The 25,005-nt window shown below is 31.1% G+C and overlaps 4 protein-coding genes and 1 pseudogene across 4 annotated transcripts in view; 1 reads left to right on the top strand and 4 right to left on the bottom strand.

Moving 5' to 3' along the window:
- Positions 1-6,799: 6,799 nt before the first annotated feature.
- Positions 6,800-12,416, bottom strand: LOC139771400 (uncharacterized; annotated as a pseudogene).
- On the bottom strand, positions 7,864-8,958 carry LOC139771461 (uncharacterized; the record flags this gene model as incomplete). The annotated part of the gene is made up of 5 exons (XM_071704259.1): positions 7,864-7,868; positions 7,980-8,124; positions 8,284-8,374; positions 8,466-8,582; positions 8,675-8,958. Coding segments are annotated over 5 exons (642 nt in total), but the record flags the coding sequence as incomplete, so codon positions are not given.
- Positions 12,417-16,298: 3,882 nt separating the features above from the next.
- LOC139771339 (uncharacterized) lies at positions 16,299-19,940 on the bottom strand. The gene is made up of 9 exons (XM_071704041.1): positions 19,745-19,940; positions 19,292-19,411; positions 18,393-18,521; positions 18,010-18,275; positions 17,801-17,917; positions 17,607-17,697; positions 17,302-17,447; positions 16,979-17,111; positions 16,299-16,907 (listed from the first exon to the last, which is right to left on the bottom strand). Exons 1-9 carry the CDS (start codon positions 19,886-19,888, stop codon positions 16,854-16,856), a joined length of 1,200 nt encoding a protein of 399 aa, XP_071560142.1. The 5' UTR covers positions 19,889-19,940; the 3' UTR covers positions 16,299-16,853.
- A 530-nt stretch (positions 19,941-20,470) lies between these two features.
- Positions 20,471-24,135, bottom strand: LOC139771385 (uncharacterized). The gene is made up of 9 exons (XM_071704118.1): positions 23,504-24,135; positions 22,981-23,097; positions 22,726-22,843; positions 22,360-22,624; positions 22,144-22,260; positions 21,975-22,065; positions 21,262-21,407; positions 20,714-20,846; positions 20,471-20,629 (listed from the first exon to the last, which is right to left on the bottom strand). The coding sequence occupies exons 1-9, from the start codon at positions 23,660-23,662 to the stop codon at positions 20,576-20,578; spliced, it is 1,200 nt and encodes a 399-aa protein (XP_071560219.1). The 5' UTR covers positions 23,663-24,135; the 3' UTR covers positions 20,471-20,575.
- Positions 24,136-24,509: 374 nt separating this feature from the next.
- Positions 24,510-25,005, top strand: part of LOC139771396 (non-structural maintenance of chromosomes element 3 homolog) — a 161,502-nt gene continuing 161,006 nt past the window's right edge. The window contains exon 1 of the mRNA XM_071704127.1: positions 24,510-24,598. The gene's annotated coding sequence lies outside the window, so the exon portion shown is untranslated. The remainder of the gene's footprint in view (positions 24,599-25,005) is intronic.

Raw genomic sequence — 25,005 nt, 5'->3', positions numbered from 1 at the left:
TGGCACGGAAATAATAGCAAATGCACTGCACAATGTAATCTCTGAGCATATTAAAAAAAAGTCATTTTGCTTTTTGTAAATAATGTACAAAATTTATTTTTTACTCGTACGAACATAATGATGTTGAATATATGTCAAAATAGCAGGAAAACAAGAAGAAACACATGAGAAAGTAATAATATTCCAGAAAAGTATTTCACGTAAAGTAAATCGTTATTTTTAAATTCTCCGGAACATCGATTTCTGATATATATTTCATAAATTTATTTATCTACTAATTATTGTCGACAATTTTTACACAAAATTGAATGTAAATTTTTATATAGGGGAGACCGGGGCCTAACCGTCAGTTTTTTTTCGGTGCCGATTTTTAACAAGAAAATAAATAATTGAAGTTAAATGTGGTATACCACTGTAAAGAGTGAACCTTTAGCTACAAAATTTATTAAGGAAATTTTTATCTACGTCGCTTTGTTTAACCGGTATAGAGCAAAAACGACAACGGTGCAAAATTGAAATCTCAAAAATGCCGGGGTTTAACCGTCACCCCCCCAGGGTTTATCCGTCACACTGCATTTTCAACACATATACATACATCTAATCCTGAAAAATGATAGGATACATTTTAATAATTGTTTTTTAAGAGAAAAATATAAAAATTTATTAAAAAATAATTGTTTTACTTATTCCATAAAACAATTTAGGCACGTGAATACAGAGGTTAACCAAATCGTAAACTCCCCAACGGCACGTCATATTGTCAACGCGGGCAACCACGGGGAACACGCGTGACGGCGTTCCGGTGCCATAGGATCAGCGCGGACCCTCGAGCAACCTAACCAAGCCGCGTTTCTCGCGGGGGAGCGATAAATAGCGACAGGGGAGTTAGAAAAGCTCGCGGTGGAGCGCGACCATTTTACCGACTCGACGGCGTCCTCGCGCCGATTCCTCGACGCGCCGACGACGACGACGACGACGACGACGGCCACGACCACCACGACGACGACGACGACGACGACGACGACGACGACGACGACGACGACGACGACGATGACCACCACGACGACGACGACGACGATGACCACCACCGACACCACCACCACTACAACGCCGGCGACAATGACGCCGAGACGATGCGGCGAACGCTGGACGATGCGGTCGCACGCGCGACTGTCACTGACACAACGACCAACAACGACGATCTACCGCGCGCGCGGCATGTCAACTCTCGCGCGGAAATCGCGGGATCTCAGAGCCGTGCCGTGCCTCGCCGTACCTCGCCGACGTGCCGTGAGCGCGAGCGATCTCAAAAACAACGGTCCGCCATCTTTTCGGTCGGCCAAAACACCCGTTTTGCGACGATACGTGCGTACTATTTCCCTCCTATACAAACTGACGCACGTGCAAGGGAAGACAGAATCACGCTCGAGGGAAACCTAACCTGAAATCGCCGTGAGCCGAAGTCGTGCGCCCGGCGCGCCACAGTGACGAGACTGACGGATAAATCCCGGGTGCTTACTGACGGATAGGCCCCAAGCACAAGTTTCAGGTTTGATCGCCCACGAAATATTAGACATCAACGATAATGAAAAAACTACACTGGATTCGTGTTCAGCATGCATTACTCTTTATAATCACGTACTTTGAGATTTGGAGAGCAAATATTATTGCAGATATTACAAAATTTCCACGCGCAGAAAATTTCACTTTCACCTTCCGAAAACACGTTTGCCCTCGTAAAAATCATAACACGGCAGATAACCTGCCGAAACTCCGTTGGTCACATGGGTACCATAAGCAGCGTTTACAATGTTAATAGCGAGTTCGCACAATATACAGGTTCCGAGATATTTGACTTGACGCTTCAACCCCGGCGACGGTTAGGCCCCGGTCTCCCCTACTTCTTTAATATTTTACTTTTCTATTTTCAATGATAATAAAAATAAGATAAATTACATACTTTACATTATATTTTACTTTGTGATAAAAGTACGACATTTAGTTATACAGCAGTGTAAAGTATATAGCATCAAAGTCATTTATTTTTTAAATTTTTATAAGAAGAGATTGTGATCTATTTTTTGCTATAATTTATTTTTTACTGCGCGGCACGTAAAGAAGATTAATAAATTTTATCTTACGTATAATTCTAATCGTATAATGTTTCGCGTTGCATCCATATTTTTCTACGATGGCAATTTCATTTTCATCTTTTAAATCAATATAGATATGTTGCAGTTGCTCCAGTAAATATCTGACCTATTATATTAACAATATGTTATGCTGCTTCTTGTACAGTTTCGAAAAGATTGTATAAAAATTTATTTATAATGGATGAATAATCTAACTTACAGTTTGAATATTAATCCAAAACGAGTTATATTTAATTATAAATGAAATCAAAAGTAATATGTAAGAAAAGATTTTAATTGCAAGACCAAGTGTGTATTCTGCAGTCAAAAATGTCGTAAGCTATAATCAACAAATTTATTAAAAAATTTATATTAATATAGTTGCTTCTTTATATGTAATAGTATATTGTGCACCAAGGGGCGAAAGTAGCGTTTTTCAGACGAGTGTGAAGTTTGCCGCCCGAGCCGAAGGCGAGGGCGGCAATCACACGAGTCTGAAAAAGCTTTCGCCCCGAGGTGCACACGATATTTTTCACAATACTTTTACGGAAAGTTCGACTTCCATGCCTAGAGAGAGGCGAGAGTGGTCAATTTCACGCCAAGGCGGGATAGCGGGCGGAAAGTAACCACTTTCCTCCCTGTTTAGCGGGTGGAAAGTGGTCACTTTCCGCCCTAGGGAGGAAAGTGGTTACTTTCCGCCCGCTATGCCGCCTTGGCGTGAAATTGACCGCTTTCGCCCCTCTCTACAGGCATGGAAAGTCGAACTTTCCGTAGAGGTGTTGTGAAAAACAATTTAAGTGACACTTCGTAAGTATATAATAGTTGCTTTTTTTATGCATAATAATCTTGTAATCACAATATATAGCTTTTATATCACATAATTTTAATATAATTAAATTACAGTATATTATTACACAGTACACCTAATATATCATATTATATTATAAAATATAATGTATAAAATATAATTGTATAAAAGTTGTATAATTATCTATAGTGGAAATACTATAATTGATTGCATAAAAATGATGTACGATTATATAAAAATGTATATTATAATTACTTAACATTATCTATAGAGGAAAGTACCCGATTATGAGATAGGCTCCTAATATGCGACAGCGAGGTTTCTGCTAAACTAATAGGCCCTATCTGTTGGTTCCACCATGAACTTATTGCCCTTGGCGTAAAACCTATTTAGTGGAAAATTCATTGTTTGATCGTGCGTGTAGTCGTTGCAGAGAAAGAAATTGTGAAATTGGATGTTGTCAAGTGCCATGGATATGAGTCTTTAAACCTTGTTTATTATATAATTAATAAATATTTGGCAATAAGTTTAGCATGCAGCGATAGAGTAAGGTCGTATTAATAGGAAAATACGGGATATGTTGAGTTGCTCAATTGTAGAGATTAGATTTGGTGATCGCGAAACCGCAAGGCGTGGTGCTCGTAACATGAGATACTCAGGGTACTCCTGGGTTGCTGAAGTATGAAAGTTATTGTATAGTAATAAAAGAAGAGAAAATACTATATTAACGTTAAGGGAAGGTTTATACGAATTTATAAGACTGTGCTGACCTTGATTTGAGGGGAAAGGGTGGAGGGGGAAGATTAGGTACAATATTGAGTATAAGTGGGTTTACGATTGTTGCAAATATGCTTCTCCATTACATTTGTCTTTCAAAAACTTTAAATAAAGATTTTTAATTGCAATATGATGTATTTTGCACTTTATTAGCGATTTCCCGGGGTCTCTCATATTAGGAGCACTTTTTCGATTTTTTTGAAAGCTCATTTTTCACATTTTTCTAATTTTCAGCAAAATTAATATTTAAATTAAATTTTACATTTCAGCATCTTAAAGCTTATTAAATTCCCTTTAAAATGACCTACTATTTTTTTCAATTCTGCCCATAGACTTCCGGCAATCACACAAAATAGATATGGTATCTCATAATCGGGTACTTTCCTCTATGTTATATTTATTATTTAATATTAAATAATAAATTTTAAATATATAGTGACTTACGACATAATAAAACATATTAAAAATATAACTGAAATATAATGCAGCTCATTAAAATACCAAAAAACAAAATTAATTGAAATCGAACAAGTTTTGATTGCTTGTAGGGCCGTAAGCCAATGGCGAGAATCCGATTGAGGTCTAAATGCAAAAAAGAGAACAAATTTTCATATTCCCTTCTTCCAGACAGACTATTCTGATATTTTTTTCTACGCTAAATTCTAAATAGCGATATAAAACGCTATAACCTAGCATAGAATGGGATATAATATAAAATATTATTATGGGATCGAGACACTTATACCTTGACAATTTTGCTAGGGAACAGACAATCGATTTTACACCGAATGAAATTCAGCAGCTGTATATTTCACACAACAAAAACACACATAAGGTGAATTCTTTAACGAAGTCTACGCAGGCGCAACTCACTCGATTCCAGCGACGTTGTCATACGTGCGTGCAGTCATTTGCGTGCGTGCAGTCGTAGGATACGTTAGATGTTTCGAAGCATCGGAACTGCCTCAAAAGTTGATACGAATCATGTGCGAGGTTATTACTGGCGAAATAAAAGGTACTGTAAAATGGACTGTAAAATATTAAAAATGTAGAAAATATCAAAGTTTGTTAAAAGTTTTTTGCATCTAAGTAAAAAGTACTGCATTCTCTGTAGCAAATATTAAAAGTATTAAAGTACTCACTTTTTTGATCGTGAACAAAATTTTTTATCTGTTTATATCTCTCGTAACTTTATATTTCTTATTCTGATGAATTAGCATTACTTCCGTAATTTTTGCATTACATAATTTTTTATATACGATTCTTGGAATTTGAATATTATGAGATGATCTACACAATTTATTGCATTAAATGTTTAAGAATGAAAGATAATTCACTCCGCAAAAAGATTAACTTAAAGAAATTAATCATTATTAATAAAGAGAAGAATCTTTCAAAGCTGGATAATAAAAATTCGATCAGCAGTTAAGCGATCAATGAAATGTGGAAAATTAAATAGAGATGTTTATTTCTCATAGAAAAATACTTATATATATATATTTCCTGCAAAAAGTTGCGCAAGCATTCGTCAGTTTTCAATAATGAAATGACATGTCTCATCCGTTTCGTGATACGCTGATAAGTTATGTTGTATTATTCAGAAAATGTATGGTAATCTTTTGACTCACATATATTTTGTTCAAAAAGTTCCCTTTGTGCCTTTATAACTTTTGTAGGTTAATTGTAAGTTTTCTGCTTTATCTCCTTCGATATGTTCCTTCTCGGTTGATACTCCCAACGTCATTTCTAGTTTTCGAAGCAGTTCTGGTAAGCGTTTTTTAGAATCGCGCGTAAGTTTGTCTGCGAGTTTTCCTTAATGTCTGAAAAAAAAAGGATTGAACTGTAGAAAGACAATTCGTGATTTTTTTACCACGACTATGCGTTCGTGCAGGCATCGCTGCTGATTTATTACTTCTGCATCAAAACAAAGATGATAGTGCATTCTCAGTCTACCTACTCTCACGACCTGGTTTTCGCAGACTTTTTCTTTTCTTTTAAAACAAAATTCACGTTGAAAAGCTAAAGAATTTGACACTCAAAGACATCAATGAAAATTCATAAACGGATTTAACGCTCGTAATTTTCAAAAAATGCATATACTTACTAGGACCGCTTCCAAAAGTGAAACGCTTCCAACGTTGGAAGTAGTGTATCAATCGAGCAGAAACATATTTCGGAGGAACTAAAGTTGACTAAATTATAAATAAACCCCCAAACATTATAAAAACATAGTTCGGAAACTTTTTGAACAGCTCTTGGTAAGACTGTAGTGTACTACTTAAGTCCGATTTTGATGAAATTTTACAGGTACGTAGTACTTACTAAATGTAGTTGGTGCCATTAACGCGGAGTTGCAGAAATGCTTAGACGTTAAATTGAATACTGAGGTCGAAAGTAGGATCAAAATTTCGACTCGGATAATTTTCAAAAAAAATTAAATTTTAATTATTCGGCTTAATTAACGTTTTTTAAGATTTCGAAATAAAAAAAAATAATGAGAATTTAAAAATATTTTGCTAAAATATTTCATTTTATTAGTGTATGAGAAAACTGGTACTATTGTAAGTGTTGACCAAATATCATTATCAAGAAGAAAAAACAAATAAAGATTTCTTACATTTTTCTAATATTTTTTACATTGTAAATAATGGGCAGTTTGGGATGAATCTCGCTTTTTTGCGTGGAAATTTCAAACTTATGTTTTAGTTATTGTTGTTTTATTTATGAAATTTCTTTTGTCTATACTATTATATAAAATTCTTACGGGTGGTGTATGTTTGGCCGTTTTTAACTTGAAAACTATTGGACCGAATTTTTACCACAAGTATATGAAATAGGGGTAGAATTTTCCGGGGAGTGCTATAGAGTGTGTAGTTTTTCGTTACCGATTTTCTGGAAACCGATTTTTTTAATTTTTCTAATTCTTACGGGTAAAAAAATTAAAAAAATCAGTTTCCAGAAAATAGATAACGAAAAACAAAATACACTCTATAGCACTCCCCGGAAAATTCTACCCCTATTTTATATGGTTTTAATACAAATTCGGTCCAATAGTCCTCGTATATCGAAATAAGCCGAGTTATTAATTTATTAATAATTTTCTGTAAACACCGTTGTTTTAAACACTTCCATATTTTATTATTCCTTACAATTCTATTTAAGGAGGTTGGTTCGTTCTCTGTGCGGGGAAGGGGCGCGCGGCAGGGGAAAAGCATATAGGTTAGATTTTCGTCGCGTGAAATAAACGAATTTTAGCAAATAAATATGTGGAATGCATTTAATTGCTGTTTCTTAAGGTCTAAAAAGAGTTGTTTGTACAATTGAAACCCAAATACGTTATTATCTACATTGAAATGTGGAAATAATAAATGTGGTCCTGTTTTATTTTTACAATTTCTTGATAACTATAAAGACGAATCATTTCAGTCTTCGAGAAAGTTCTTCCTAAATATGTAAAGAGTTATTTACACCTATTTTTACTAAATTCTTATCATTTTTAATATGCTTTCAAGAGTTACATTACAGGTTAGGTAACATTTCTGCTGTGTCGCCCGTGTATAAGAGAGAGACAAGAGTATAACTTCAATAATTAATTACTCGACAACCATGCAGACGATTGTCTTCAACTTTGGCATGGACGACAGATTCCCATAGACGAATATTCTCCGTAAATTTGAACTGATTCTTATCAAATTGATTTGACTAACCACCCTCCTTAAATTAAATTATTAGTCAGCTTAGTGATTTTATGATTATGACATGTAAGTTGCACTAGTTTTCTCATTATTTTACTATTAGTTGATTTGTTTTTTGGTCAATTCCGCACAGAATAGAGAACGGTAAAAAACGATAATCCAGTACTGAACAACTGTAATAAGACATGACTTTTCTATTTTTCTTTAAAATATATGTTAGTTATTTTGAAAGGTTATTTCTTACCGTAGCAGCACCTTCTAATGATCCCACAAACAATCCAGCAATATTCATAGTGAACGCCTTGGTACCTCTTTGCAAGAGAAACAGTATCATTTTTTGTATTTGCAACGGAGCTACGTACCACTGACCGTTGTACCTACGTGATGATTAATTAATAATTTAGAAATATAAATAAAATCTGTGTCTGCAAACAGTTTTATTATACCTTTCTTAAACTACGAGTATATTAAATGTATTTTTATTACAGTGATCCATATAACGAATATATGTGCATATTTGTTGTACGGATATATAATATAATTTTATCGCATAAAATAATCCCTTACACGGTGACAAAACGTTATTATTATGATCCATAATTTCTTGCGCAATATAGTTGCCTACAAACATGTAAGTCAAGAGATACATCATAAATATTAATCGTAATGAAAGTTCTTCAATATCACATTCAAAGGATGTCATCTGAAAAATCTGAAATACATGGATATTGTAATAATTGTCATAAAAATTAAATCAATATTATAAAAAAAATTAACAATTAATTAGAATTGTCTGAATGAAAATTTAGTAGTAATTAATCTTATTATTATTATTTATAAGTATATATCATAAAACAAAGGCAGTATTTACCAGAAAAACATTAAGACTTCCGCACATTACACCGGTTGTTATCAAAAGGGCGAACATTATTTTAAATCTAGATATTGTCGAGTTAGAAAATCTTCAAATAAAAATATTATTATATGCGCGTATTTTATATCCTAATTATTATTATATATATATATAATTTATATTGCTTATTAAATACTAACTTCATAGCTTTGCGATGCATATCCACAGCACAAATTAATCCCTTGTATATCAAACATTCGTTTTGCAAGCTGTTTTTTCGTAGAGTTTCGAGTGTCATTGTACGTGCGATACGATAACTGCAAATGATTCTTTTGGCATCATTAAATGGCCTTTCTATTTTTCCAATTTGATAGATTTTTTATATTTGTATTTATATTTATTCCCTTACCAGGTAATTTGAAACATTCCACATGCATGTTGTAAGTAAACTATGAACATTGTTGCAGTTGCTATCATTCCAATTAACCCAATAAAAAAGGCTGCATTTGTATGGAAATATATCAAGTAGAAGTATCTTTTATCGATAAAGTATTCTGTCACAAGCAGCGGCGAAATACGTGCGCGAGTTTCATTTATAGACAGTAAGGTGTAAAAAACGCGCGACCAGATTGGGTATAAAATTAAAATAATTGCGATAAATATAACAAGCACTGAAAAATGTTTAAGGATCAATTATTTCGATAAGAAGTTTATTATAAACTCGCCGCGCGTTTAGTTTTTCAAATATAATATTCCAAATATAATAATTCGCGTTCAAAGTAAATCTAAAGCAGTTGTCTTACATGTAAACGCAATCGTGTAACGTTTTGCATAGATAGCATACTGTTTTATGATATTGATTTCATTTTCGTCAGTTAACTCGTTACAAGTATGCTGCATTTGCTCCAGCAAACACTTTATCTGTCAATATTGCATACTATTTCTGTTAATCATATTTTTAAAAAAATTCTTGTTTGTATTTTGAAAAAAGACCTATTTTTCGGAAATATTTCCGAAGAATTGATCTTTTTATACAATACAACTTGTTTCCGAAAAATAATACACATATGAATACAATATACATATAATATATACCGCACGACACTCGAGAAATTATTGAAGCTGAATAGCTAATATTTATGTAATTAATTAGCAAAATGAAATAAATTAAACATATTACACTGCAGAAGAATTTCATAATTATCTGCATATTGCATGAAAAGAATATCTGTTTATTATATACATGTAAAAATAAAATCTATAAAACAAATAAAAATTTGGTTAATTGCATAACTCAATAATATAACATGTGTATTTAGGAAATATCGACATGGACACTTTCCTGAAAGAAATATCCCCAGGATTCTTCAAAAGCACAGTTTCAGTTATTAATGTTAGATAGCATATGTAGATTTTTAAAGTTTTGAAGAACGCCTCAATTATTGTGTCAGTTCAGTAGCCATCTCGAACTGATTATTGAGTTATGCTATAAACTGAATTGTTGATCCTTTTTCATAATATTAATTTTTACAAGTTTATATATGACTTTTCTTCTACACTACATGCTAGTACAAAAAAACTGGTCTCTTTCTGTAGCGTTTAATTTATTTTCTGCTTTCTGCTTATCATAAAATGAAATCGATTTAGTTTCACGAACTTCCCAATTGTCATCCAGTATGTTTTACTTACGACTTCAACGTTAATACTAAATAAACTATATTTAATTGCAAAGGTAATGTAAAATAATGCAGATGCAAGAACATTGATGAGGAGATCTGGAGTACATTGTGATGTCAGAAATGTTGCAAACTGCAAAGAAATTTTTTAATATAATTTTACACTGAAATTATTATCTATTTTCTTATGCAACCAGAGAAAGGCTCTAAGTCTTTAATTGTTTTACAATATATCATAATTTAACATGAGAAAGCTATTTAACTGCAATATATTAAGCAAAATTAGAAATTAAATTTTTTTTATATGTAATAACAAACACATGTTATAAAATCAATATCAATATATTTAATATTGTGACGGTCTTATAACGATTTTGATATATTAAAACGCAAAATAAGAGATTGCTAAAAATAACGTTATATTTTTTATCTGTTATTATATAATTAAAATTATTAACATACCTGACCTAGGATAAAGGTCGCCAAAACACTAAAAAGCAATGTTAACTGGAGTTGAACAAGTTTAGACCTTTGATAAGGCCACAGACCAACTGTGAGTAACAGAAACCGATTGAGGCTAATATGTAAAGAGTCGATACAGATCATTTCTCCACGAGCATGCAGATGTGTGTGACACCGGAGAGGCCAATTCGCTTATTTTTTCTTCTTTTATCAGTTGCATATTGTATTACTACATTTTTCTTCATACTGTAGCTCAAATTCTAACGTAAATTATCTAATTTAACGAAAATGTAACAAAATATTACCATGAGATGGAAACACGCGCAATTTAACAATTTTATCTGTAAATAAGTCGGTGATTAAGGGACATAAGATAATAGAACAGATGTTTATTTCTCATAGGTAAATACTTATAAATTCTCTGACAAAAGATCGCGCAGGCGTATTTGCCTGTTTTCAGTAGCGCATTTATTCATTCGTTTCGTAGTGTGTGAACTCGTAAGTTTCACTTTGATCCTTTAGAAAAGTGGCAGACGGTCAGCTTTACATTTCGATACATCAACCATTGACTTAATATTTGTTAAATTTAATATACCACCGTTACCGATAAAATATATTTTTTTATATATTATTATAAACATACATATAAACATACATACTATATAATTGAGAATACTATATAAAGTGGTTTCTTACGCTGTGGAAAATACATAGTTATTGTGATCCGTGATTACTTGTCCAGCATAGTTGGCTAAGAACATATATAAAAGGATGATAGCTACAATTAGAAAGTGTAATAAAAGTTCTTCTCATACTGTGCCAAACGTTACACTTTGAAAAATCTAAAATACACCATGTTTCTTGAATGTTTTATCTATATATTAGTATCAATTACTATACATAAATAAATTGTATATTGCAAGGAAATTAAAAGATACAAGAAAATATGTGAGTTTCTTCAGTTTTTGTATAATTTTAGAATTATTTGGTTTTACTTTTTTTAAACTTAGATTCTCAATTATTTTTATGGCCTCTTTATCTTTATTAAATTAATAATTGATCTTTTAAATCAAAATATTGTGAAATATTACATTATTTGTCTAATATATGTTACATAAAGATGCGAAAAGACTTACTCGGAAAAGGTTGAGGCTCAAGCAACACACACTAACTGCGATTAAAAATAAGAATGAATCTCTCAAAGTTGGTTATCAAAAATTCGGCAAATCTTCAAAAGTAAAAAGGTAGTTACTACATATTGGAGATTTTATTTAAAAGTATATTGTAATTTTGAATTTTGTAGAAGACATGTTTTAATATTGTTATTTTTAATGCTATTTTATTAATATACTGCAAAACATATTATACATTTAATCTATATAATATTTTATTTATTTATATTTTATTTTTCTGTTGTAATTGAAGAAGAACAGATTCTCGAAAAGAAAATATTATTAATTATACACATAATTCTGTGTTGTAAAAGATTATTGTTTTGCTATTATATAAAACATTTTGGTAATGCTGTTTGATATTATATAAGTATTATTATATAAGTACTAACTTTATAGCTTTACGATGGATATCGACGGCATAAATCATTGCCTTATCAATCATAATTTCATTCTCCATGCTATTTTGTAAAATATCGATCATCATTGCTCGCTCGATACGATAACTATAAATAATATATTTACTGTAAATGTAGAGTACTTTCTCTACATTTATATTTTAGATAACAAATGACATTCTACTTGAGACAAACGTTCATTTTTCTTACCTGGCAATCTTAAACATTCCACAGGCATGTTTGAGGTATGTTATTCTGAGCATCGTTCCTGTTGCTATATATGCAGTTGCTCCTATGCAACTAGCTACATTTAAGTGCAGCAAGATTAAATAGAAATACTTTTCCTGATCGACAAAGTATTCAGTCGCGATAGGCATCGTTATACGTGGCCGAGATTCATTCATGGGCATAACAATGTCGAGGATGCGCGGCCACATTGGCACGGAAATAATAGCAAATGCACTGCACAATGTAATCTCTGAGCATATTAAAAAAAAGTCATTTTGCTTTTTGTAAATAATGTACAAAATTTATTTTTTACTCGTACGAACATAATGATGTTGAATGTATGCTGTCAAAATAGCAGGAAAACAAGAAGAAACACATGAGAAAGTAATAATATTCCAGAAAAGTATTTCACGTAAAGTAAATCGTTATTTTTAAATTCTCCGGAACATCGATTTCTGATATATATTTCATAAGTTTATTTATCTACTAATTATTTTCGACAATTTTTACACAAAATTGAATGTAAATCTTTATTTTAATATTTTACTTTTCTATTTTCAGTGATAATAAAAATAAATAAATTACATACTTTCCATTATATTTTACATTGTGATAAAAGTACGACATTTAGTTATACAGCAGTGTAAAGTATATAGCAGCAAAGTCATTTATTTTTTAACATTTTATAAGAAGAGATTGTGATCTATTTTTTGCTATAATTTATTTTTTACTGCGCGGCACGTAAAGAAGATTAATTAATTTTATCTTACGTATAATTCTAATCGTATAATGTTTCGCGTTGCATCCATATTTTTCTACGTTGGCAATTTTATTTTCATCTTTTAAATCAATATAGATATGTTGCAGTTGCTCCAGTAAATATCTGACCTATTATATTAACCTATTATATGTTATGCTGCTTCTCGTAAAGTTTCGAAAAGATTGTATAAAAATTTATTTATAATGGATGAATAATCTAACTTACAGTTTGAATATTAATCCAAAACGAGTTATATTTAATTATAAATGAAATCAAAAGTAATATGTAAGAAAAGATTTTAATTGCAAGACCAAGTGTGTATTCTGCAGTCAAAAATGTTGTAAGCTATAATCAACAAATTTATTAAAAAATTTATATTAATATAGTTGCTTCTTTATATGTAAAACAATTTAAGTGACACTTCGTAAGTATATAATAGTTGCTTTTTTTATGCATAATAATCTTGTAATCACAATTTATAGCTTTTATATCACATAATTTTAATATAATTAAATTAAATTATATTATTACACAGTAGTACATCTAATATATTATATTATATTATAAAATATAATGTATAAAATATGATTGTATAAAAGTTGTATAATTATATCTGTAGTTGAAATACTATAATTGATTGCATAAAAATGATGTACGATTATATAAAAATGTATATTAAATTACTTAACATTATCTAGACAGACTATTCTGATATTTTTTTTACGCTAAATTCTAAATAGCGATATAAAACGCTATAGCCTAATTTAGCATAGAATGGGATATAATATAAAATATTATTATGGGATCGAGACACTTATACCTTGACAATTTTGCTAGGGGACAGACAATCGATTTTACACCGAATGAAATTCAGCAGCTGTTTATTTCACACAACAAAAACACACATAAGGTGAATTCTTTAACGAAGTCTACGCAGGCGCAACTCGATTCCAGCGATGTTGTCATACGTGCGTGCAGTCATTTGCGTGCGTGCAGTCGTAGGATACGTTAGATGTTTCGAAGCATCGGAACTGCCTCAAAAGTTGATACGAATCATGTGCGAGGTTATTACTGGCGAAATAAAAGGTACTGTAAAATGGACTGTAAAATATTAAAAATGTAGAAAATATCAAAGTTTATTCAAAGTTTTTTGCATCTAAGTAAAAAGTACTGCATTCTCTGGAGCAAATATTAAAAGTATTAAAGTACTCACTTTTTTTATCGTGGACAAAATTTTTTATCTGTTTATATCTCTCGTAACTTTATATTTCTTATTCTGATGAATTAGCATTACTTCCGTAATTTTTGCATTACATAATTTTTTATATACGATTCTTGGAATTTGAATATTATGAGATGATCTACACAATTTATTGCATTAAATGTTTAAGAATGAAAGATAATTCACTCCGCAAAAAGATTAACTTAAAGAAATTAATCATTATTAATAAAGAGAAGAATCTTTCAAAGCTGGATAATAAAAATTCGATCAGCAGTTAAGCGATCAATGAAATGTGGAAAATTAAATAGAGATGTTTATTTCTCATAGAAAAATACTTATATATATATATATATTTCCTGCAAAAAGTTGCGCAAGCATTCGTCAGTTTTCAATAATGAAATGACATGTCTCATCCGTTTCGTGATACGCTGATAAGTTATGTTGTATTATTCAGAAAATTTATGGTAATCTTTTGACTCACATATATTTTGTTCAAAAAGTTCCCTTTGTGCCTTTATAACTTTTGTAGGTTAATTGTAAGTTTTCTGCTTTATCTCCTTCGATATGTTCCTTCTCGGTTGATACTTCCAACGTCATTTCTAGTTTTCGAAGCAGTTCTGGTAAGCGTTTTTTAGAATCGCGCGTAAGTTTGTCTGCGAGTTTTCCTTAATGTCTGAAAAAAAAGGATTGAACTGTAGAAAGACAATTCGTGATTTTTTTACCACGACTATGCGTTCGTGCAGGCATCGCTGCTGATTTATTACTTCTGCATCAAAACAAAGATGATAGTGCATTCTCAGCCTACCTACTCTCACGACCTGGTTTTCGCAGACTTTTTCTTTTCTTTTAAAACAAAATTCACGTTGAAAAGCTAAAGAATTTGACACTCAAAGACATCAATGAAAATTCACAAACGGATTTAACGCTCGTAATTTTCAAAAAATGCATATACTTACTAGGACCGCTTCCAAAAGTGAAACGCTTCCAACGTTGGAAGTAGTGTATCAATCGAGCAGAAACATATTTCGGAGGAACTAAAGTTGACTAAATTATAAATAAACCCCCAAACATTATAAAAACATAGTTCGGAAACTTTTTGAACAGCTCTTGGTAAGACTGTAGTGTACTACTTAAGTCCGATTTTGATGAAATTTTACAGGTACGTAGTACTTACTAAATGTAGTTGGTGCCATTAACGCGGAGTGGCAGAAATGCTTAGACGTTAAATTGAATACTGAGGTCGAAAGTAGGATCAAAATTTCGACTCGGATAATTTTCAAAAAAAATTAAATTTTAATTATTCGGCTTAATTAACGTTTTTTAAGATTTCGAAATAAAAAAAAATAATGAGAATTTAAAAATATTTTGCTAAAATATTTCATTTTATTAGTGTATGAGAAAACTGGTACTATTGTAAGTGTTGACCAAATATCATTATCAAGAAGAAAAAACAAATAAAGATTTCTTACATTTTTTAAATATTTTTTACATTGTAAATAATGGGCAGTTTGGGATGAATCTCGCTTTTTTGCGTGGAAATTTCAAACTTATGTTTTAGTTATTGTTGTTTTATTTATGAAATTTCTTTTGTCTATACTATTATATAAAATTCTTACGGGTGGTGTATGTTTGGCCGTTTTTAACTTGAAAACTATTGGACCGAATTTTTACCACAAGTATATGAAATAGGGGTAGAATTTTCCGGGGAGTGCTATAGAGTGTGTAGTTTTTCGTTACCGATTTTCTGGAAACCGATTTTTTTAATTTTTCTAATTCTTACGGGTAAAAAAATTAAAAAAATCAGTTTCCAGAAAATAGATAACGAAAAACGAAATACACTCTATAGCACTCTCCGGAAAATTCTACCCCTATTTTATATGGTTTTAATACAAATTCGGTCCAATAGTCCTCGTATATCGAAATAAGCCGAGTTATTAATTTATTAATAATTTTCTGTAAACACCGTTGTTTTAAACACTTCCATATTTTATTATTCCTTACAATTCTATTTAAGGAGGTTGGTTCGTTCTCTGTGCGGGGAAGGGGCGCGCGGCAGGGGAAAAGCATATAGGTTAGATTTTCGTCGCGTGAAATAAACGAATTTTAGCAAATAAATATGTGGAATGCATTTAATTGCTGTTTCTTAAGGTCTAAAAAGAGTTGTTTGTACAATTGAAACCCCAAATACGTTATTATCCACATTGAAATGTGGAAATAATAAATGTGGTCCTGTTTTATTTTTACAATTTCTTGATAACTATAAAGACGAATCATTTCAGTCTTCGAGAAAGTTCTTCCTAAATATGTAAAGAGTTATTTGCACCTATTTTCACTAAATTCTTATCATTTTTAATATGCTTTCAAGAGTTACATTACAGGTTAGGTAACATTTCTGCTGTGTCGCCCGTGTATAAGAGAGAGACAAGAGTATAACTTCACACACACAATAATTAATTACTCGACAACCATGCAGACGATTGTCTTCAACTTTGGCATGGACGACAGATTCTCATAGACGAATATTCTCCGTAAATTTGAACTAATTCTTATCAAATTGATTTGACTAACCACCCTCCTTAAATTATTAGTCAGCTTAGTGATTTTATGATTATGACATGTAAGTTGCACTAGTTTTCTCATTATTTTACTATTAGTTGATTTGTTTTTTGGTCAATTCCGCACAGAATAGAGAACGGTAAAAAACGATAATCCAGTACTGAACAACTGTAATAAGACATGACTTTTCTATTTTTCTTTAAAATATATGTTAGTTATTTTGAAAGGTTATTTCTTACCGTAGCAGCACCTTCTAATGATCCCACAAACAATCCAGCAATATTCATAGTGAACGCCTTGGTACCTCTTTGCAAGAGAAACAGTATCATTTTTTGTATTTGCAACGGAGCTACGTACCACTGACCGTTGTACCTACGTGATGATTAATTAATAATTTAGAAATATAAATAAAATCTGTGTCTGCAAACAGTTTTATTATACCTTTCTTAAACTACGAGTATATTAAATGTATTTTTTATTACAGTGATCCATATAACGAATATTGTGCATATTTGTTGTACGGATATATAATATAATTTTATCGCATAAAATAATCCCTTACACGGTGACAAAAACGTTATTATTATGATCCATAATTTCTTGCGCAATATAGTTGCCTACAAACATGTAAGTCAAGAGATACATCATAAATATTAATCGTAATGAAAGTTCTTCAATATCACATTCAAAGGATGTCATCTGAAAAATCTGAAATACATGGATATTGTAATAATTGTCATAAAAATTAAATCAATATTATAAAAAAAATTAACAATTAATTAGAATTGTCTGAATGAAAATTTAGTAGTAATTAATCTTATTATTATTATTTATAAGTATATATCATAAAACAAAGGCAGTATTTACCAGAAAAACATTAAGACTTCCGCACATTACACCGGTTGTTATCAAAAGGGCAAACATTATTTTAAATCTAGATATTGTCGAGTTAGAAAATCTTCAAATAAAAATATTATTATATGCGCGTATTTTATATCCTAATTATTATTATATATATATATATATATATATATAATTTATATTGCTTATTAAATACTAACTTCATAGCTTTGCGATGCATATCCACAGCACAAATTAATCCCTTGTATATCAAACATTCGTTTTGCAAGCTGTTTTTTCGTAGAGTTTCGAGTGTCATTGTACGTGCGATACGATAACTGCAAATGATTCTTTTGGCATCATTAAATGGCCTTTCTATTTTTCCAATTTAATAGATTTTTTATATTTGTTTTTACATTTATTCCCTTACCAGGTAATTTGAAACATTCCACATGCATGTTGTAAGTAAACTATGAACATTGTTCCTGTCCCTATCATTACAATTAACCCAATAAAAAAGGCTGCATTTGTATGGAAAAATATCAAGTAGAAGTATCTTTTATCGGCAAAGTATTCTGTCACAAGCAGCGGCGAAATACGTGCGCAAGTTTCATTTATAGACAGTAAGGTGTAAAAAACGCGCGACCAAATTGGGTATAAAATTAAAATAATTGCGATAAATATAACAAGCACTGAAAAATGTTTAAGGATCAATTATTTCGGTAAGAAGTTTATTATAAACTTGCCGCGCGTTTAGTTTTCTAAATACAATATTTCAAATATAATAATTCGCGTTCAAAGTAAATCTAAAGCAGTTGTCTTACATGTAAACGCAATCGTGTAACGTTTTGCATATATAGCATACTGTTTTATGATATTGATTTCATTTTCGTCAGTTAACTCGTTACAAGTATGCTGCAGTTGCTCCAGCAAACACTTTATCTGTCAATATTGCATACTATTTCTCTTAATCATATTTAAAAAAAATTTTTTTGTTTGTATTCTATAAAAAGACCTTTTAATTTTAGGAAATATTTCCAAAGAATTGATCTTTTTATACAATAAAACTTGTTTCCAAAAAATAATACACATATGAATACAATATACATATAATATACCGCATGACACTCGAGAAATTATTGAAGCTGAATAGCTAATATTTATGTAATTAATCAACAAAATGAAATAAATTAAACATATTACACTGCAGAAGAATTTCATAATTATTATCTGCATATTGCGTGAAAAGAATATCTGTTTATATACATGTAAAAATAAAATCTATAAAACAAATAAAAATTTGGTTAATTGCATAACTCAATAATATAATATGTGTATTTAGGAAATATCGACATGGATACTTTCATGAAAGAAATATCCCCAGGATTCTTCAAAAGCACCGTTTCCGTTATTAATGTTAGATAGCATATGTAAATTTTTAAAGTTTTGAAGAACGCCTCAATTATTGTGTCAGTTCAGTAACCATCTCGAACTGATTATTGAGTTATGCTATGAACTGAATTGTTGACCCTTTTTTATAATATTAATTTTTACAAGTTTATATATGACTCTTCTTTTACACTACATGCTGGTACAAAAAAACTGGTCTCTTTCTGTAGCGTTTAATTTATTTTCTGCTTTCTGCTTATCATAAAATGAAATCGATTTAGTTTCACGAATTTCCCAATTGTCATCCAGTATGTTTTACTTACGACTTCAACGTTAATACTAAATAAACTATATTTAATTGCAAAGATAATGTAAAATAATGCAGATGCAAAAACATTAATGAGGAGATCTGGAGTACATTGTGATGTCAGAAATGTTGCAAACTGCAAAGAAATTTTTTTATATAATTTTACACCTGAAATTATTATCTATTTTCTTATGCAACCAGAGAAGGCTCTAAGTCTTTAATTGTTTTACAATGTATCATAATTTAACATGAGAAAGCTATTTAACTGCAATATATTAAGCAAAACTAGAAATTAAATTTTTTTATATGTAATAAGAAACACATATATGTTATAAAATCAATATCAATATATTTAATATTGTGACGGTCTTATAACGATTTTGATATATTAAAATGCAAAATAAAAGATTGCTAAAAATAACGTTATATTTTTTATCTTGTTATTATATAATTAAAATTATTAACATACCTGACCTAGGATAAAGGTCGCCAAAACACTAAAAAGCAATGTGAACTGGAGTTGAACAAGTTTAGACCTTTGATAAGGCCACAGACCAACTGTGAGTAACAGAAACCGATTGAGGCTAATATGTAAAGAGTCGATACAGATCATTTCTCCACGAGCATGCAGATGTGTGTGACACCGGAGAGGCCAGTTCGCTTATTTTTTCTTCTTTTATCAGTTGCATATTGTATTACTACATTTTTCTTCATACTGTAGCTCAAATTCTAACATAAATTATCTAATTTAACGAAAATGTAACAAAATATTACCATGAGATGGGAATACGCGCAATTTAACAATTTTATCTGTAAATAAGTCGGTGATTAAGCGACATAAGATAATAGAACAGATGTTTATTTCTCATAGGTAAATACTTATGAATTCTCTGACAAAAGATCGCGCAGGCGTATTTGCCTGTTTTCAGTAGCGCATTTATTCATTCGTTTCGTAGTGTGTGAACTCGTAAGTTTCACTTTGATCCTTTAGAAAAGTGGCAGACGGTCAGCTTTACATTTCGATATATCAACTATTGACTTAATATTTGTTAAATTTAATATACCACCGTTATCGATAAAATATATTTTTCTATATATTATTATAAACATATAAATTATTGTGTTTTACGTACTGTCATATTTTCTTAGCTTTAATAATCCTTAATTCGGTTTTATCTATTTAATCTATCAATTCTACTACTTTCAAGATAGTAGGTAACACTACATCTCCTTATAATTATAATTATAATTATAATCTCTATATATTTTTTACAATATCTTTAATTAATGTATCTTGCCGTCAATGCCTCGTAGAATAAAGAACAGTGAAGTATGATAGTGCGGTGCTCAACAACTGTAATAATAGGTATACTTTTTTTTTACTTTTCCTGAAATATATTACATTTAAAATATAAAATAATGCATATGTTTCTTTTACCGTAGCTGCACCTTCTATTGATCCGACAAACAATCCAGCAATATCTATATTAAACGCCTTGTTACTCCTTTGCAATAGGAATAGTATCATTTTCTGTATTTGCAATGGAGCCGCATACCATTGAATGTTATACCTGTAGAATAACGTGAATTGATGGTTAAAAGAAAATGAAAAAATTGAGAATAATTTTTAGTACATTATATTTGTTCTTTAATTAAATAACAATGTTTATTATTGCAATACTCCGACGGAGATGTGTGATCCACAGATATCTATATATATTACCTAGACAGCTAATACAGGCTTTGCGAATAAAGCCACAAAAGGGGAGGCAAGTGAAGGCAAGCGGAAGAGTAGGGGAAGAGTAGAGGAAGGGTGGCCATTTTTGAAAGGACTAGTTAATATCACACGCATTACAAAAAATTTATATTTGGTCCTTTCAAAGATGGCGGATGACTTCAGTGCAACCTGTACTAAACTATAGCAATCTAGCAGTCTAGGTAATATTAGTCTCTGGTGTGATCTTGTTATCTGAATATCTCTCGTACACGGCGACATATACATCGTTATTATAATCCGTAATTTCTTGCGCCAAATAGTTGCTCATTATCAAATATATGATTTGCGTGGCAATGAATAATACGGGTAACAACAGTTCCACAATGTCATATTCAACTGATACCACTTGAAAAATCTAAAACACAAGTGCATTCAAGATTAAGAAAAGATACGAAATTAATAGGATGAAACAAATTAACAATTAATTAGAACTATTCATAAAATCTAATAGTAATTAGTTCTGCTGCTGTTATTCATATTTAAAAACGGTGGCTATGTGGTCTAGTGATAAAACGCCAGACTTATAGCCACAAAGAACCAGGTTTGAGTCCACCTGATTACAGAAATTTTATTATTCCAAACTCCCGCACGAAAAATTCCCGTGCGAAGAAGCTGGACTTCGTCTTTCGGAAGAGATGTTAAGTCATTGGTTTTCACACGTAGCAACTGACAACTGCTATGTGTACCTCTCCTCCCACTTGTCATGAAAATCTCTCTATTTGACGTTCGTAATCGGCGTTAAAGGAAGGTTTCTGGGCAAGGTTAACAGTCTACCCGCGGTAAAATAAAATAAATGCTCACAGTATCAGTAATGACCTCGGCTTGTTGATGGAACAGGCTCAAGCTTATTCAAAGAGGAAGAAAAAGAAGAAGAAGAAGAAGAAGAAGAAGAAGATATTTAAAAACAGAAGTCAGTACTTACCCTGAAAAAATTGAGACTTGTGCAAATTACGCCGACTACTATCAAAAGGAAGAACATTACTTGAAATTTAGATGAGAAATAGTCGAAGAATCTTTAATAGAAAAAGAGTATTTTATGTGCGTACATTACATGTACTATGACAATTATTACAAATTGCATAAATACCAACTTCATAGCTTTGCGATGCATATCCACGGCACAAATTATTCCCTTATGAATCAAATTCTCATTCTGCAGGCTTCTCTTTTGATGAGTTTCGAGTACCATTGCTCGTGTCATACGATAACTACAAGCAATTCTTCTATCATAATTATGTAGCCTCTTTAATTTTTCAGTTTTCCAAATCTTCCATATATATATATTTTTTTTATTTATAATCTCCTACCTGGCAATTCGAAACATTCCGCACGCATGCTGTTGATAAACTATGAACATTGTTCCTATCGCTAACATTGCAATACTGCCAATGACAAAAGCCATGTACGTGTGGAATAAAATCAAATAAAAGTATTTTTCTTGATCGACGAAATATTCGGTCATAAGCGGCAACGAAGGACGTGATCGAGTCCCGTTTTTGGAGAACAGGATATTGAAAATGTACGGACAAAATAAATATAAAGTTAAAGAAAGTACCGTGGTCACGAAAAGATCTGAAGAACGTTTAAAAATTAATTTACTTGATAAGTGAAGTTATTATAAACTCACTAATTAGTGCAAATATAGTTGCGTGTAATAAAAGCAATTGTCTTACATAAAAATACAACCGTGTAACGTTTCGCATAACTAGCGTACTTTTCTATGATGCCGATTTCATTCTTGTCGGATAGCTCATTATAGATATGCTGCAGTTGCTCCAACAAACATTTTATCTGTCGTTTTAACAAGATTTCATGTCATTGCACGGAAGACATTATATTTATATCGTATTGAAATCTATATTTTGAAAATGTTTACTCATATGTATGAACAAAGTACATAATATACATATAAAAATCGTTTTACTTACGATCTCAGTATTAATACTAAATGAAATGTATTTAATTGCAAAAATAATGTACAACAATGCAGAAGAGAAAACCCTGATAAGTAAATCCGATGTACACTTAGTCACCAATACCGTAAACTGCAAAAAATATTTTTTTTACGAATTTTATTAAAATTACTATATTTTTTTGTTGGATTAGAAAATTGCGTAAATCACCGATTGCTTATTAACGCATACTAATTTAATGTAAGAAGTTCATACAGAAAGTAACTTTTACATAAATAGAAATTATAAATCTTTTTATATTTTTTTTATATACATACATATATATATATATATATATATATATATATATATATATATATATATATGTATATATATGTATACCTATATATAATGTTTGATAATTTTAACTATAAAGTAAATTGCTGTAAACAGAATGATAGCAACAATAATATTATAATTGCACTATTGTCTTTCTATCTGTCTGCTACATATTGAGAAACTTAATATTTTATTAATTAAAAATTACAATGTGATGTACCTGAAATATAATGAAAGTTGCCAAAATTCCAAAAAGTAAAATTAATTGAAGTCGGACGAATTTAGATTGCTGATAAGGCCATAGACCAACTACAAGTAATAGAAGCCGATTGAGTCTGATATGCAAACAGTCGATACAGATCATTTCTTCATTGAGCATTGAAATGCAATTGACGGAAAAGAAATTGATTCCCTTGTTTTTTGTTTGCTTGTCGGTTCAGTTTTCTTGTTTCCTTTTTTTTTATTTTAATTTAACACAAATTGTCTAATTTAATGTACACGCAAAATATGACGATATACCACCGTGTGATCAAAGTACCTTATAAAACAATTTTTACTGGCTATTTACACCTTTTTTTTAAGAGAGGAGTGTGTGTGGTGCAATCGATTGATTTGAGTATGGCAGCAACGTAATAATAATAACAGATGTTTATTTCCCATAAAGAAATACTTCGTGAAGAGGGTTGCGTGACAGCGGACTGCGCAGATGCGTTTCCACCCCTTCCAGCGCGTTATACTGTAACGTTCCTCAGTCTAGTGCGTGCTGTCTTGAGTAACGGTTATTTCTTCGCAATGGTACAACTTGCACTTGAAATGTCGACGTAACGGTTGTCAATGTATATTGCTGATAAATGTTACATATAATTCCTTCTTGAAAATATCTTTGATTCGAGTATATTTGTATTTCCTAAATGGCGTTTTCTTACTTTAGTTTGCCGATTGAATATTCTATAGTTTTGTTTCTTTTTTTATTTAAATATTCAGCTGAGTTGCCTAATTTTATTGACATGCAGTGCATAGTGAACGAAACACCGCCGTGAGATCAATATATTTAGCCATTTACATTTTTATTCTAGAAAGGATGTATAGTGATCGATTTTTATGTGACAATAAAGTAACAGATGTTTCCATCAGCAAGTGTTTTGTTGAGGGACTTGTGCGACAGTTGACTGTGCAAGTGCGGTTCGACCCCTTCCAGCGTAATATATTTTATTTTAACGTTCTTTCTGGTGTGTGCTGTCTTAAGTGACGTTTGATTCTTGAAGAAGGATCTTAGCTCGATACCTCGACGTAATGATTATGAATATATACAATTGTTGGTAAATATCATGAAATGTTTCAGTGAAAATATCTCTATTTTGTGTACGTTTGTGTGTTTTCTAAATTTTATTTCCCAAAATCTTACATTTATATATGTTCAACATGCCTTATATCTGTACGATATATTTTATATTTACATTTCGGACTTCATATCGCAATATCTCCGTTCGTAGGATACGTAGAGGAAAAATAAAAACACTTTCCTTATATAAATCGAACCCAAGCTATCGATTGAGCTTACTTAGAACTTAATCGATTTAGCCGTTATTGAGATCCGATAATCTCGGGTACTCGCAACTCTCGGGCTCGCGTAAAGATACACGGAGCGATCTCGCTGCACGTATACTTGGCGCGAGACACTACCGTGTCTCTTGATATTATTTCTGTAACACTACTTGTGAA

The sequence above is a fragment of the Temnothorax nylanderi genome, unplaced genomic scaffold (genome assembly GCF_030848795.1).
Source record: "Temnothorax nylanderi isolate EJ_2023f unplaced genomic scaffold, tnyl_v1.0 TNYL_tig0039_pilon, whole genome shotgun sequence".
Classification (NCBI taxonomy): Eukaryota; Metazoa; Arthropoda; class Insecta; order Hymenoptera; family Formicidae; genus Temnothorax; species Temnothorax nylanderi.
Note: the sequence above shows the minus strand (reverse complement) of the source record. Positions and strands in the feature narration are given on the sequence as shown.